Source organism: Argopecten irradians, chromosome 6 (assembly GCF_041381155.1).
Source record: "Argopecten irradians isolate NY chromosome 6, Ai_NY, whole genome shotgun sequence".
NCBI lineage: Eukaryota > Metazoa > Mollusca > Bivalvia > Pectinida > Pectinidae > Argopecten > Argopecten irradians.
Window position 1 is genome coordinate 19,592,980 of NC_091139.1, and position 17,546 is coordinate 19,610,525.

The 17,546-nt window shown below is 34.0% G+C and overlaps 2 protein-coding genes across 8 annotated transcripts in view; one reads left to right on the plus strand and one right to left on the minus strand.

Annotated features, from left to right (window-relative positions):
* LOC138325255 (protein aveugle-like) overlaps positions 1–9,369 on the minus strand; it is a 24,201-nt gene extending 14,832 nt beyond the window's left edge. For 5 of the 7 annotated variants that reach the window (XR_011208752.1, XM_069270777.1, XM_069270775.1 and 2 more), the window contains exon 1: positions 275–357. The gene's annotated coding sequence lies outside the window, so the exon portion shown is untranslated. Of the gene's footprint in view, positions 1–226; positions 239–274; positions 358–9,234 lie in introns of those variants that run through there. The other 2 variants (XM_069270772.1, XM_069270774.1) reach the window with 2 other exon arrangements.
* Positions 9,370–14,277: 4,908 nt separating this feature from the next.
* On the plus strand, positions 14,278–17,546 carry LOC138326301 (interleukin 17-like protein). Its single transcript, XM_069272419.1, has 2 exons — positions 14,278–14,373; positions 15,237–17,546. Exons 1-2 carry the CDS (start codon positions 14,371–14,373, stop codon positions 15,813–15,815), a joined length of 582 nt encoding a protein of 193 aa, XP_069128520.1. The 5' UTR covers positions 14,278–14,370; the 3' UTR covers positions 15,816–17,546.

The following is a 17,546-nucleotide window of genomic DNA, read 5'->3' on the forward strand; positions in this document are numbered from 1 at the left end:
ATATTTGATATTAATAGGCTACAATCTAGTTCAATCGTAATGAAGCACATACTAAAACATAAACTACAGATAATATTGCGGAACACGGAAATGAAGAACCCTATAATTTATAAGTAGCCGGTACGAACAATCATCAGATCTGGTGGCTCGTCTGTTGTTTAACTAGAATCATTTAAGTCTAACCAAACAATGAGCCATAAAGCATGGTTAACTGCACTGTACTCACATAATTAAAGCCCATTTTGAACTTCGCAACTTCAAACGTAAACACGCTCAATAATTAAAGCCATGATTATGATACGTTCGACAACTTCCAAACGTAAACACAGAACAACCGGAAGCGGATATGGAATTTTGGTTGTGAGAGTTTCGTATTTTAGATTTGGGGTACTAAATAGGTAAACTAAATATTATAAAAAAATCTTTTAAACGTGACTATGATCAGGCAATGGTTTTAAAATAAAGAAGATAGCAACGAGATAACAGAATATATAATAATGTCAAAAATTCGAAACAATGGGGATTTTATAGAGGCGACTGAAAAAGTGGATTCAAAATTCAAAAATGCTTAGTATAATTTCCTAGTATTTTTAGGTCATCCTACGGTGGCTGGGAGCGGACATGAAATAAGAAAAAAATTATTGTGTGCGAACGCAATAGTATTGCGTGTGAACGCAAAAGTATTGCGTGCGAACGAAATAATTATTGCGTGCGAACGAAATAATTATTGCGTGTGAACGCAATAATATTGCGTGCGAACGAAATAATTATTGCGTGTGAACGTAATAGTATTGCGTGCTAATACTATTGCGTTCGCACGCAATAATTATTGCGTTCGCACGCAATAGTATTGCGTTCGCACGCAATAATTATTGCGTTCGCACGCAATAGTATTTCGTTCACACGCAATATTTTTGCGTTCGCACGCAATAGTATTGCGTTCGCACGCAATAATTATTGCGTTCACACGCAATAATATTGCGTTCACACGCAATACTTTTGCGTTCGCACGCAATACTATTGCGTTCGTACGCAATAATTTTTATTTATTTCATGTCCGCTCCCAGCCACCGTAGGTCATCCGGCCCCGATTTTTCGAAACATACTTAAGTCAAAACTTCAGCCAGAACTTTTCATAACATGAAAAACTTAAAGGCCCACTACCTTTCCGAAACGAATTTTAATATTTAAAATGGGAATGTAAACGAGATCAATAATTTTGTAGAGCCGCAAAAGTTATTAACGCTATTACCAACACACTTATCATCACATGAACAGTTTAATTAAAATAAATAAAACGTTAACTTTCATAACAAAGGTCGTCTTATGTCGTCCTAAAAACTGCCCGGTAGTTGACTGTCACTGCGCCAGACGGCGAAGTGAATCTCCACAGTTATCATATATATATTACTAGTACGCAGGAAATCTAGTTTGCATAAAGTGTATGTCTGTGTTGTTACCTCATCTTAGGCCATCGATATGTATTTTCTTATGATATTAATGTTTTTAAGAAACCTTGCACTTGTGTTTCGAGAAATCGGGACCTGACCCTATAGTCATCATACATTGTACTATTCAAACTAATTCTTTTCAATAACCGAAAGACATAGGAACCTGGCACGATTTTTTAACCAAGAGTATACAGATGAAGGGCTACCAAGTTTGTTCAAACGAATGACCTTGATTTTCATTCGATGTCACAGGGGTCAAAACGCTAAAGACTTTAATCGACTTCTTGGGAATAACTAAATGGATTAGAGACCTGATATTGGGCATGTGACATGCTGGGATGAAGGGCTACCTAGTTTGTTCAAAAGAATGGTCTTGACCTTCATTCAAGGTCAAAGAGGCCAAAATGGCTAAAATCTTTAAACAACTTCTGAGTCTGTGACATGCTGGGATGAAGGCTAAAATCTTTAAACAACTTCTGAGTCTGTGACATGCTGGGATGAAGGACTTCCTTCTTCTAAATGAATGACATTAACCTTCATTCAAGATCACAGGGATCAAAGAGGCTAACATAGTCTACATGTAGGTAGATGGTAGAAATTTGATGTGATTCTTCAAGTGGTTATTTAGTCTTTGTTGAAAGGTAATTTTTCCAGAGTTGACCACATGCTCTGAGAGGACATTCCGTAATCCTGTTACTGAATACGTTTTAGATATATTTAGACGGAAAAGCTTTTTGAATAATTTTTCCGTCACATCTGGTCCTTGGAGTAATTATACCATCACTATTGACAATGTCTATCTTGTTATTAATTTTGTAGGTCTCAACCATATCCCTCCTAAATCTTCTATATCCAAGCGTTGGAGTGCTTAAAACCCCGAGTCTTTAATTCCTCACCTTAATCTTGATCCAGGATGTCCAAACTATCGAGCAATATTCAAGGTGTGGTCTAACTAAGGTCTTGTACATTGTTGTGAATGTCTCAACTCACAGGTAGGTAAAATGATGCTCATAATGCTATTTCCCTTTGACATTGCCTTTTGGATATGTTCTGTAAATTTAATGGTATCATCCATAGTGACTTCTAGGTCTTTCTCACTATTAATCGTTTTCAATATAACTGTGTTGTTTCCGTCTGTAATGATGTCATGGCCGTTTACTGGTATTGTTTCCAATTTATCCTTGTTCTATTTCATAAGCAATTACACCTTCCATTCTGAGATTTTTTCGATGCTATTTTGGAGCTCATGACAGTCTTCTGGAGATGTTTTCTTGGAATATAATTTAGTGTCATCAGCGAATAGTTTAGTTACACAGTTAACAATATCTGGAATATCGGTCACATAAATAAACAAGAGGCTCAGAGGGCCTGTATCGGCCACCTGTTTATTTTTAGTAATTATCACAAAGACTCGTACAATTTGAAAAAAATAGCAAAATTGACCCCACGATTTGTTTAATTTTAAATCCAAACTATGTAATGATGCTATAGATGCCATACGAATATACTATCCAATACATAATTTCATAGAGGAAGTAATTTGTATGAAAATAGTTGCTTAACTGACCCTTTTGGCCCCCGCCTAAGGCCCCGAGGGGGCCCATCATTTGTACAATTTTGAATCCCCATCATTTGCTACCATTGCGTTATGAGTGATACCCCATGCTTAGTTGCAGAGAAGAAGTTGTTTATATGGTAACAGCCAAATTTACCCTTTTTGACCTCGCGTCATTTGTACAATTTTGAATTCCCATCCTAAAAGTATGTTACCATTGCATTATGAGTGCTCTCCCATGCATAGTTGCCGAGAAGAAGTCGTTTATATGGAAATAGCCAAATTGACCCTTTTGACTCCACCCCCTCAGACCCCAGGTGGGGGGTGGGGGCAGCCCCATCATTTGTATAATTTTGAATCCCCAACCTATAAGGACGCTACCATTGCATTATTGGTGATATCCCATGCTGAGGTTTAGAGAAGAAGTCTTTGCTGAGGTTTAGAGAAGAAGTCTTTTATATGGAAATAGTATGGTGGCCAAAACGACGGGATCCTTATTGTTTCTTGTTCAGTAATCTATTGGTATACCATTTGTGGTTATGGATATTCCGAAAACATCGAGGAGACCATCTTAGCGAGGATTTGCTTTTAGTGTTTGCGAAATTTGAGTTTTGATTTCGATCAAAGTGAAGTGAGGAGTACTGAGTCTTATAATTCGCCTAGGACATTACGTAGTTCGAATGTCGACACTATAATCCATTTGTTGGATTCTTGGTGATAAAACATCGTATGAACAACAAACTGATGACTATAAATACTCGTCAATCTTATAAATAGCTGTGACATTTGTTTCCCATTATACGGAAACAGTTCTAGTTTCTAATGAGGTGTTGAAGCTAATGGACAGCGGGATATTAATACCAGAGCTTATTTTCTATTCTCGCGGCTGAAGGTTGTCTGGACCTCTTTTTTAACTTTATCATATGTTCTAATGTTTTGAATACACTATCTGTGTTGATAGTTTCTTTTGCCCATTTTTACACTGTTATCTTAAAGATGCTCCACCGCGGTCAAATGGAATTTTTTTTCACTATAAAAAAACCGGAGCAGACGATTTAGTATTTTTCTCCAGTTACAAAAGCTACTTACTTTACACCATTACCACCATTGAAAAGTTTGAGCTTCTAATTTTACTTCAAGTTAAAAATATGAAAAATAATTAATTGCATCCCGAAAAAATTCCGTGACACTATATCCGATATGGAATGAAGTACTGATTGCGCATGCACCAAAGGCGAAATAAATCATTTCATATTATTTTTTCTGTTATTTAGGCATATATATACACGATTAAACACCAATTATTGTTCAAATGATTAACATCATTTATGCTCTGTCGGCGGTGGAGCATCTTTAATGAAATATGCTACAAAAGACACAAAACAGCACATCCCCGTCATATCATACTGACAATGCACAAACCAGTAGTTCTAAAGCAGAAACTACTTAGACAATAGTGTGTCTCGGCCAGGGGACAACAAACCATAGCCTTCCTTTAACAAACTAGAGCCTTCCTCGCAGGGGTCGAGCGCTCAGCTGAAGGCCAAAAGTGAGGTGGTGTCAAGGGAGAGGTTAGGAAGAAGAGAAGTAAGAGAAAAAACATAAGATATATTAAGTTTCCTTAAAATGGGGACCAATTGAGCTAAAGATAAGTTATTTACATGTGTAACTAATTGAACAAAATGGAAGATTGTGGGCGATTCACAGACGAACAGTATATATAATAGTATAGATCATATAGCGACAGACAGGGTTTAAAATAACTTCAATGACTCAAACTCGCGTTCCTCGCATTTTCGAGTTTAATTAAGAGATTTTGCCACATTTCTTGCTATATCTATCAAGCATATTGTGGCTTGCAACTCACTGTTCGAGCGGTCATCTTTTAAAAGGTGTTTGCAGCAAATAATGAATTACTTTGCATCGTTTTAGTGAGCAGGGATCGCAATGAATTCTGGGAGAGATTGCAGAACAGCCCACATAAGTAGGGTAAGTCCGCATGCGCAACTGGCTACGCATCTTGTTTTCCAGCTTCTTTTCTTGATTAACATCCATCTTCTCAATTTAACTAAGTAAGCACATTACTGATATTTCACAACTCAAAGTCGAATTTACTTTGGAAATCCAAATTTGTTAACGGAGAAGCATTATTTTATTTCTATGTGCATCTCATATTTACCATTCGTATTATTAACATTAGACCCCCCCCCTCCCACCCCCAACATCGCCAGCAATTGTTTGATTTACATGTGAATATTTCTGTATTATCATATTATCAGACTTGACGGTCAACGGCAGACCGTTTGATTTACTTAAGAAAAGAATTGGTTTTGTGCTGTTGGATAACAATCCATCCATATCCATTGATTATTTCCTTTAGTGATAATTTACAGTAGATGTCGCAGAATTCTTGTCATAGATTGACTTGATAAGATTTAATACATTGTCCGTCTATAATATGTTTCGTAAGATTTTCCTGAAAACTAATGCATATGGCGCATCAGTTAAAATTGCACATGATAATGACTGAAGACTTAGACTCATTTCTCCCATTTTACTTTGGAAAGGCGATATTCTTGAGAAAAAAAGTATATAATTCAGAGATGCTGTGACAGTTATGTTTATATTGATACTTGTTTTTCACATCTTGTGAGTTGAGATATTTGTCTTGGGGTGAAATCGCCACCCTCAATCTTTACACCTCTCTCTGGTGGACGTATCGACATGATAGCTGTGTGGACTGCCGTCTCTGTAGTACAAGGTGATTTGTTATTCCCGATGGTGTTGTGCCTGTATCATATCGCGTACACATGAGGAATCTGAAGTGATAAATCCACCGAGGTTTGGAGTCGTTTAACTGTGGTCTGAGGAATTATCAGTTATTGTATAGCAGTGATGGCGATGACGATTCCTTTTTTGTGTTGGTCAGCTATGAACAAAAAATAGTTCTCTTGTGATATTTCTATGGATATATATATAAATTTCATAGCCATAGACTGTTTTGATATTCGCCGCTTGACCTTGGATTGCCTCTTGGTAGTATTAAGTTGGCATGTATTTTGTCTGTTCTCCTTAGTGGCCATTGCACAAAATGGTCGATACTTCACATGGACCATTACCTATGTGGTCCTGGGAGTTTACTTACAATTCACCTGCATGTAAATTATGGCTTGACTTATGTCGGAGCCTTACTATCTTTGTATCCCTGTATGTATATTTTCCGTCCCAGATACATCCTGTCAATATTCAATGCTTAATATATCAGTGAATGAGAGGAGGCTCTTTACTGGGACTCTTTACTTATCCGATTTGCGGGTAAAAGTTATATTTTGAGGTCTCGTTCTTTTTTCTTCTTCTTCATATCCTCAAGCCAAATAATATTCTTCATATTGCTATTTGTTTATCTTTGTCATTCATCCTGTGGCCTTCTGGTGGTTTTTTTTCAATATACATGTGGTAGGTAGGGGTTTTTCATGACAAAATTCAAGAAGAACCAAGGCACGTCATATTATCCATTCTCGCCAAACCTTCATTTCTAGCTCCAACTGAAAAAGGTTAGTTACTGTATTACATTGTATATAACCTACAACATAGAATCTGATCTTCAAGAACTCATGAAACACGACTCGCCATTTCCCTAAACAATATCAAATGAAAATCCACTGCAAACACAAAACTGTCATCATCCTAATGGATTTTGCCAAGCCTAGGACAAAGTCCGACTTAACACTACAGTACAGTCTCATATAGCGGGATAACCGATAACAGCGATACGTGGATAACACTCTCCCTTACACACTACACCTAAACAGTAATTTGGAGGGACAAGTATTGATGACCAATGCAACATTCTATCCAACCCAGTATGTTTTGATATTTGTACAATTAATGAGGACTACCCATAAAAATAATGTATCTTACTTAGCAAAGTAGATTAGACTTTGTAACAAAAGCGAGATGGTTTTAACCTAAATTATTTTCAATCTTATGTTAAATTCATTTTCTTCTTTTCTTATAATTGGTTAACGTTGACTACAATTAGTAATGGTATACATTTAGATGTAGTAATCAATTAGATAATGGTATGTATGTTACCAGTATTCCTATTACAGAATTAGCTAATATATATATATATATATTTGATTTGAGGATGTCGGAATAAGCTATGTGTCAAAGAGATATATGAGATGTGAGAGTAAACGCAAAATACGATACGAGAATTACAAATTGTAAAATAAACGATACAAATATAATGCTATTGCAGATGCATGTTATAATCTAACAATGGATAAATAACACAATTTAAAGATGTTAAAAAAATACATAATATGAGACGCTACTTTATTAGATGAATATCATGTAATAATGTGGTGAGAAGATTTTGGAGAGAGAATGAAAAATACCTGTAGACAAATTTTATTTGATGGTTAATGGCATAAAGTTTTGTTACAAAGCGCAATAAATCCATCTGATCATGTTATACACATAGATACAAAAACAGCTCAAAATAACAAATTGATTATGTGTATTGAATCATGTTATACACATGATGGAACTACAAAAAATCTTTATATTAGTCCTGTGAGATGTCTCTCTACACTACATAAGATGTGTTTGTGTGTGTTGTTTTGTGTGTATCTGTATGTTATTGTAAACACTGTACTGTATATAAATTGTGTATTGTTGTTATACGTACTGTATATATTATATATTAGTCCTGTGAGATGTCTCTCTACACTACGTAACGTGTGAGTGTGTTGTTTGTGTGTGTATGTATGTTATTGTAAGCACTGTACTGTATATATGTGTATGTATACTGTATATATCTGTATATTAGTCCTGTGAGATGTCTCTCTACACTACGTAACATGTGAGTGTGTTGTTTGTGTGTATCTGTATGTTATTGTAAGCACTGTACTGTATATATTTGTATGTATACTGTATATATCTGTATATTAGTCCTGTGAGATGTCTCTCTACACTACGTAACGTGTGAGTGTGTTGTTTGTGTGTATCTGTATGTTATTGTAAGCACTGTACTGTATATATGTGTATGTATACTGTATATATCTGTATATTAGTCCTGTGAGATGTCTCTCTACGCTACGTAACGTGTGAGTGTGTTGTTTGTGTGTATCTGTATGTTATTGTAAGCACTGTACTGTATATATGTGTATGTATACTGTATATATCTGTATATTAGTCCTGTGAGATGTCTCTCTACACTACGTAACGTGTGAGTGTGTTAATTGTGTGACGTTGATGTTGTTGTCTGCACTATATTGTATATAGGTTCAAAGAAATAAAGAACTGAGCTGATACTGATCACAAAATTTCCAAGAGCATGCATACAAAGTTATCGTCTGGTCCAAACATAAATACTGTTCACACAGCACCAACCAGACCAACCAAAATGTACAAAGTATAGCAAAGGACATCACGATATCTGCATTAAACATACATATGTATATAACAATACAAGATCAGTGCAAGAGATCTCATACCATCTAAAGTACAGACAAAATAGATCCAAAATGCATTTAACATACATATGTATATCACAATACAAGATCAGTGCAAGAGATTTCATACCATCTAAAATACAGACAAAATAGATCCAAAATGCATTTAGCATACATATGTATATCACAATACAAGATCGGTGCAAGACATTTCATACCATCTAAAGTACAGACAAAATAAATTTGTATTGCTCTATGATTTTCCTTCAAAACAAAATCCAACCCGTCACTGAATTCAGTATTGTAGGATTAAGCCTTTTTTTATTAGTCTGGTATGCGTTTGTAGTTGTGGTTGTGTTTTGTTTTAGCTTTCAGTTTCTTTGAGTTACTAAGAAAATATTGCATTATACATGAAGATTAACAAAGAAATGACTGTATTTTACATGGAGATTTTTTCACTTGTGTTATGAATAAGACAAAAACCTGGCAAAATCTTTAATTCATGTTAATTATAAAACTAATTTTTAATAATATAAGTATAATATTATAGTTACACGTATACAAAAATGACATGATAATCTACGGATGAAAATGTTTGTTAATTCTCACTTCCAACTCCCCAGCTAAGTGTCATTGATTTTATCATCATCAAACTTTTTTTTTAAATATAACCAACAACAATCCTTATTGGACATTTTCGGCTGCTTACATCCCCCTAACAACTCCTATTGGTTTGTTTTGGATATATTTAAGTTAAAATTTTTACCGTCATTTCGAAATGCCACAGAAGATATTCCACATCTCGTTCCTTGTCAACGATGTAGGTGGACTAAACATACTCTGTTGGCCTAGGACGGGCCCAGGAAGGAAAATGTATGGGTATTCATTTGTTTATGTCGTGTCGTGGTTTATGTGTAGGTAGTTAAGTGGCCCTCTTCTTGACGATAAGAGGTGTACAATGTCACGCGGAAATAGTGATTATATTCAGTATATTGTTAATAAACCATCATTTTTATCACCCAGCTGATTCGCCCCTTCGTTTTTGCGGTTTAATTTTATTTATCTATTTTATTCTTATTTACTTATTGTGTTTTATTGTTATATTGAATAGTTTTTTATTGTATACATTTGCCTAGCCAATGCACCTTGCTGATTTATTTTTATTTGAATATTTAATTACTTAATCATCTACTTTTATTCCATTAATTAATCAATTATTTAATTAACAAGATTAAATGTGATTTTAATCAACTATTTGTTATATAGTGTCATTTCATATTTTCTCTTTGTTTGCTTTTTTTCTTTTATTTGCATTTGTGTGTGTTAAAAGAAAATAACCATAACTTTTTTCAACTATGCATTAATAACGAAAATCCTAATAATATGCCTTCAATAATAAACAATATATAACTTAATACTACAACAAACAATGTCCTTCGATTAGAGCACGAATTGATAATTGCATGGTTTGTTTTAGGTCATGGCATTGATGTAGCGCTGAGGTTGTTGTTTGATGAACACTTTATGGAAGTGTTTGTTAAATATTTTATTGACACCATTAAATGATATTCATTTGATATAATTATATTCATCTCGTGTGATAAAGTAAAAAAAAATCAATTAAAACTTTGTGGTTGAAATGCAAATATATTTTTTCAGAAACTTAAGACATATTCTTTCGTGGTCGGTAAAAAAGGTTTAATCGTTTCAATGGTTGTTCTATCTTTATATTAGTACTGGCTTCTCCCCGCAATGGTCGAATGGTAAAAGTGTTCCGACGTATTACCACAAGCCTTCCACCTCTTGATCTCGAGTTCGAATACCCTGTAGGGCAGTTGCAAGGTACTGACCGCTAATCGATGCCTTTTCTTCGGGTACTCCTGCTTTCTTCCACTATAAAACCTGACATACCCTTGCATGTTTAAAGAACGTTAACTTAACAAACCAAATCTTTGAAATACACATGGAATAACCAGATTGAGTTCTACACGAGAAAACAATCCGTGGACGTTTCCAATGGTTGTAGTTTTACACCAACCCTTGGTATAAAGTACTCTTGTATATAATTATACACTACCCAAAAACGGATATTCGATAGAGTGTAATTTGTATTTTGTAATTAACTTCTACTCCGATTTATCAAAATATCCTATGCTATAGTTACCCTCTCAGTTGAAGTACTAGAACAAACAAAAAAAGCCTGGACCTAAGAGTTTAGTTAAATCAATGAAAAGGAACTGAGAAACGACATCAAAACAACAACCCAATCGCAAAATTGATAAAATCGAAATAAAGTTTTCTATGGGAATTTTAACTATGGATGTAAGACACACCCATGAGATCAGGAAGTGAAAGCGTCGTCTTCTATATCGACGACACCAGTCATCAAGCATTAGGTTAAAGCCGGGTTAGGTCATAATCTTACATGATAATCGAATGTCAATGAATCACTTAGCATATCATTGAAAATCAAAAACGCACAATTTTCTTGGTTAGAAAATAGAAAATTTCTCGGTGAAGTCATGATTGCTTTCGACCAAGTAACCTTTCGAAAAATAACAAAATAAACTCGGTTCATTCTAATTCAAACAAATTCAAAAGTTTTTTTTTTTAAATTTTAATGTTATCATAGAATCTGCACGGAAATCGTGATGAATGGTGAAAAGTTTTGAAATCAAACCAACTGTTACAAATCGGTAAAAATCATTTTAGTGTAATTAAACACTTTATTTTTTTTATTCAATTACTTATTACCCATATACATGTACTGTAGTTTAAAACAACATAATTTATGTGTAATATGCCTCGTATTCCACTGATAAACCAAAGCGTCTACTGAATTGTAGTGACATACCGGAAAAAGGGGAAGTCGTGCTCCTGAATTATAAACAAACGAGAGTATAATCTCGGTGTTTTCTTAGTTTGTTACAGTGTTTAACATATCATCAACAGTTTATTCCATTTTGAGTCAAACAACATGCCAAATAAAAAAAAAAAACCAGCAAAAACAAAAACTACCAAGATTACAGGTTAAATCGCCAGCAAGGGGTCCTCTTTTCAACGAATATAATAATGCGTAATATATAGTTAACCAATCAGTAGCCACGAGTGGTAACTTCCTTTCGAGTGCATGCTTGATATTTACTACACATTCACGATCGGTTGAACCTTGTTGATGATTTATAACCATTAGAGTGTTTATTGTAATTCCAAGTAATTTAATTTTGGGACTATAAGATTATTACAGACATACTCTATGTCGAATCCTTATAATAGAATTTTTATATCATAAATAAAATTAATAGTATGGAAACGTTTCACGAACGACGTCTTGGCATCAAGGACAAAAGTCCCTTTTTGATTTAATGTCAGACTATTTGAGTTGAAAATGCCCTTACACTCTTTTTGTGTTATCTTTGCCTCATTGTCCAGATTGAACTACTTACTAAGGATGTTTTATTCAAATTAAAATGTCAAATACTTAATACGACACACTAAATGCTTGTAAATGTTCATTGCTTAACGCAAAATAAAAAATGCCTACTTATATATATAATATATTATTATTGAAAATTTAATTCAATTTATATATAAATGCATATTTAATGTGAAATGCTAAATACGAAGTACCAACAAACGATTACATGCACAAGATGTTAAACACCACCAAACATTCAGACCTTTTCCATCTTTTGATGCCACAAAGGACGTTGAACAATAAAATGTATTTTAACAATTTTCATTCTTTTCGTTAGGCAACCATGAAAACATTACAAGACATATCGGAATATAACAGTAGCTTAATTATCCGAGAGTTACCCTAATAGCAACGACTGAAACAAAACAAAAAATATGAAATGATGTCACAAGAGCAGGAAGTTTGCTAATTTCGTTCAAATGAGAGTATAATCCGGGTACAAGTGTGCTAATAATGTCGGATCTTAGTTTATGCCATAAATGTTTACAAAACCGTGGGAAATATCGACGGTCTACTTTATGATATTGGAGAATTACACGATTGGCGATTGTGAAGTGCTTTTAATATGTTTGTGGCTCCTCTGTCACCATGGGATCCTCATTTGAGTTCGTGACTTAACCCAGAGATGACCTTTAATCTCTGAGGTTTATATTGCGGACGTCATCGATGAAGCGGAGGACGCTTCCACTTCCGGTGCATTCGGTTCTATTCTTGAACTGTTGAATTAATTTCAACGGAATTCTATATTTTAATATACAGTGTTATTTTATTCAATATTTAGTATTTGTTTTTATTCAAATTTTGTAATAATTTGCCCTTTTTTTTGCTCAAAGACATGCTTATTCAGATTTGGTAAGGTGATAACCAGTACGTTTGTTATTGAATTTCAAGGCATACCCCCAGTGTATATTCTACTTAACACTTCGACTATTATATAGCTTTGTTCCGGACATGCTTCTATGGTTTACATTGAAGTTAGCGAGATATACATCTTGGACTTGGGTTTAGGCTTATTTGGTTTAATATTCAATCAATAACTCGTATCGTTAAAGGAATAATTCAGTCTAAGAGTACATTAAAATGCACATATATAGGAAACAAACCAGTTCTAATGAAAGCCAGATTAGTTGGTTTTACTGTGGTATGCCAGAAAAGCCCACTGTAGTGAAATGTATGTGAAATGTCCAAACTCGCTTACTGTCCGCCATTTCACATAGTGGTCAGATGTCTTGTTTGCCGAATCCTGGCCCTTGCCAGTACAGTAAAGCAATTTTTGTCTACTCAAATCGCTCTTACAGTAGTGTATTTACCTTATTAGATGCATGTTCTTGTCTAAAAATAATTTCATCAACTCCTCAGTGGTTATGTATTGCATCTGTTTAACGCGCGTGACTTTGGCTCGGATATGGGTACAGCGTACATGCTGTACTAGCCCGAGATACTATGGCCCTGACACCAGACTTAGACGTTATGAAAGATAGATGTCTGGTTTAGGGCCAGAGCGCAGTCCTATATCAAAACACCCGTTGGTATCGGGCCAGGTCATCTCCTAATCAACGATTTGGAATTTCGACGGTTTCAATCAAAATAATTAAAATGCCGTGAATTTTGTCAATATTTCTTGTTACATATGTCATATGGAATGTAGAACAATACATTTATGTCATATTTTGCTTCGTTCTTATGTAACAGAATTAGCCTCAATAAATTGTCCCTTTAATGGACGTGAGAGGCCTAACAGGCGAAGGAAAGCCATAGTAACTAGAGAGAAAAACACCAACCTACGGTCAGTACCTGACAAAAGCACCAAGCGGTTTTTGAAATCGTAATCCTAGAGTGGAAAGAGAAATGAAAGCATGAAATATGTCAAATGCTAAATCTTTTTTTTTTTAAATAAATACGTAATGTAATAATAATTTAAAAACAAATTGTTATTTAATTGAATTTATTTTAACATTTGGTTGCTTTATCTTTCAACTCATCAAAGCATGTTGTATACACGATATACCGATAGCATTGTTGTCGACCAGTGATGTAAACATTACATCTGTACACTAATCATGTATGGTGACAGATTATCTTCTGGTATAATTGAATTTAATCTTCGTCATTAGATAATATTTTTTATTATCATATTAATCCATTGTCCCCATCCTACACGGATAGCTTTCCAGAATATAGGAGGTCCTTTGGGAAAAAATGCGACAGAAATATTATAGGTCAGTTGTTGAAGACAATGCCTGGCGGAAGTAAGCAACGTCACTCAAGTGTTTTCCCCCATCTATTTTTACTACACGAAATCCAAACAGGACGAGTATATAACGATCAGTGAAACTGAGCAAAATCATACCGTTCCACTTTCACTGAAGAAAACATCTACCCAGACTTTCAATACCCAAATCTTAAACAACAGATAATTACAAGATGGTGAGTAAGCGATGGACAAGAAATACTTGTTCAAATGCATCTATTCTGTATTTTTGCGTCAATCTACTAGCAGATTAAACTGTTTTAAAAGAATTAGCAACTTTTTCAGACAACTTTGCGATAGTTGAGCAGACGGCCTACATAACATATAATCAAAATCCATGTTATGGTTTAAAATAAAAAATTCAACCAGAATGTACTCATATCATAACGCGGATTATTAGAGTACATCCACACTTTTGTGTTAGACCTGCGTAACATAGTTATCACTGAAGTATAGAGAACAAACCTATCAACGAAAAGATAGAATTTGAAATCATTTTACAAGATGATTTAAAATGTATTAAATAATGAAGTATTTAGTAAAATAACTTAAAGGTAGGTTGAAAAATATATATATATATTTCATTATGTCGGATATTGAATTACTGGTAACTAACCCGGCAACCCGTAAAACCATTACTTTGACTTCTACCATTACGTAAAAAAAAGTTCCTAAATGTATTGCCAAAATGTGTTCTAACGAATTTTTATATGCATTGTATAGTGATTGAAATTTTTAAAGAATGCAGAAATACAAACGTAATTGTAGTCTAACTAGATATAAAAAAGAAAGAAAATACAAGCATTAAATTTATGCTTTATTTCATTAATTACGTAATACGTGCAGGTTCTGAATAGACAATTCTTTGTTCGCTATAATCGCGCAATCCAAATATTTTTTTTTTAATTTTTACTTATATTGTATGTAATGATATTGTAAATGAAAAATTAAAATTTGTTAAATATTAGAACTTGGATCAATAATGACACAAACATAATTCCAGAAAAACGCAACATTAAGTTTGTCCTTTTTGTTAAAGATTGGATTCCTACGCATATGTACACTGGTGGTTGTCATCAAACTGGCTTTGTCTGCCTGCATCCATACCTCATCAACAAGGTGTTCTACGCCAGCAACAGTTAACCTGGCCATTCAGCTTAGATTAGCCAGGAACGCCATTTCAGCCGACTCCATCTTGCTTGCGTCCGAGAACACAGACAACCGCGGAGACAACACCACCGTTACGATGATTGAAGGCGAGACCAATGTTTGTCCAGGAAACCTCAACGAAATCGAAAGCACAATGGACACGATGATTCGCCACCGATCCACATGTCCGTTCTTCATGGTCAGCGAACACAACCCGTACCGGTTCCCCACCACACTGCCCAGCGTCAGGTGTCGTTGTCAGAATTGTTTGGAGCGCAATGGTCGCAGCGAAGAAAATGTCTGCGAGCCTGTTTACGTCACAGAGGTTGTATTGATGAGAGGAGGTTGTGAAAATGGCGTTTACCAATATAATCCTACCGAGATCAAAATCCAGGTGGCCTGTACATGTGCTAAGGCAAGAGAAGTAGAAAGTTCCCCTCCTCAATATGATGGACCAACGCCCCTGTAAGCGAATCTCACTAAGCCCCAGATCGATCTTAAACTATAACTCCTCCGTCCAACACATATCGTAATAACACACTCTTAACAGCTCAAAACGTTTTTATTATTTATTGTTATTATTAATATTTTGAAGAATTTCTTTAGATAAAATGGTATGCTATATGGCTAATAAGATAAGACAGACCAATTACTAAAATTTAAATCCACTTTTCGAAAATCCTATAATAAAGTGGTCGAGTATTATTATTGGTATAAGCTGATCAGTATTTAGATAGAAATGTTTGACATAGACAGATATTTTTATTATGTTATTTTTATTAAGATATTGGGTTATTTTGTAAGAAAAGGTAGCTTCTAACATAACATGTTTGTTATCCGCCACCAAAATGGTCTGGTTGGATGAACGAACACCGTCCTACGATATCTGTAACGATATACTAGTCACATTACTTTGATTTATCCCGTATTTTGTTTTACATTGTTTTACAATATTCAACTTTTATACATCGCATTGTTTTCATAAAAAAAGATGCCCAGTTCAACTACATACAATTGACATGTGTATGTTTTTTTCTATATTTATTGATTATGTTTAATGAAAAGAAACTTCTAACAATTATTGTTAATATACATTGTCCTTGAGTATGATAAATGTATGTTATTATTGTTGATGATATAATTCTCTATTACATTTGTATGAATTTTACTCATGAAGTATTGAACTACGTTTAATTTATGAAGTTTTATTGAATTGTTGTTTTACGGAAATTTGTATTATTATGTTTGTGAATGACAGATACAAAGTTGTGGTTTTGAATTTCATTACAGTTTTAACGTGCTAATATCGACTTATACGTGTACCGAAGAAAATTTGCTAATTTACAAACATCATTAAGTCGTTTATATAGAACGAATTCTTTGACAACTTTACAAATGTACTTACAACCATTAGTGTTACTTCTGTGTTTAGTATAATGTTGATTGCTACGATATAATGAGGTAGTGTAAAATTTTGGTAGTGACGAAAAGTCAGAGTTTCCGAAGAAAACACATCGACCTTCAGTCAGTAATTGCACTCATTTCTGCTTTGCATCAAATTAGTTTGATGGATGATTATTCACATCCAAATCTGTATTTGAGAGTTGAGAATATCTGTTTTGTCCACCCATTTTGAGTTTAGTATTTCTGGCTTGTATTGATTAACTAAAATGTTAAAAACTTAATTTTTACCATCTATTTTGAAATGTAGTACTTGAGTAATTCAAAAGCTAGAATAAATGAAAAGCTTTTACACATCAAGAAACATGCTAATAGCTAAATATGATATTTACGCTCGAAATATCGATATGCCTTTACAATGCAAAAGCTGTCTCATACTTAATACAAATTGTATTGTAATATTTCAGATATTATTTGTTATATATTTTGCAGTGTTTAAATGATTTTGTCCATTTTTTATGTCATTTGCACAATTTACATGATTTTGTCCACTGATTTATATCATTTGCATTATATACATGATTTTGTCCACTGATTTATATCATTTGCACTATATACATGATTTTGTCCACTTATTTATATCACTTATATTATCTAAATCGCATCTTAGAATTATCATTACATCAGGCATATTAACATTGCATTTACAATATTTTTTGTATCTTTGTGTTCACTTTGTTAAATCTACACTATTGTCTTTGATGGGATTGAAAATATTAAATATTATATGCGTGCAATA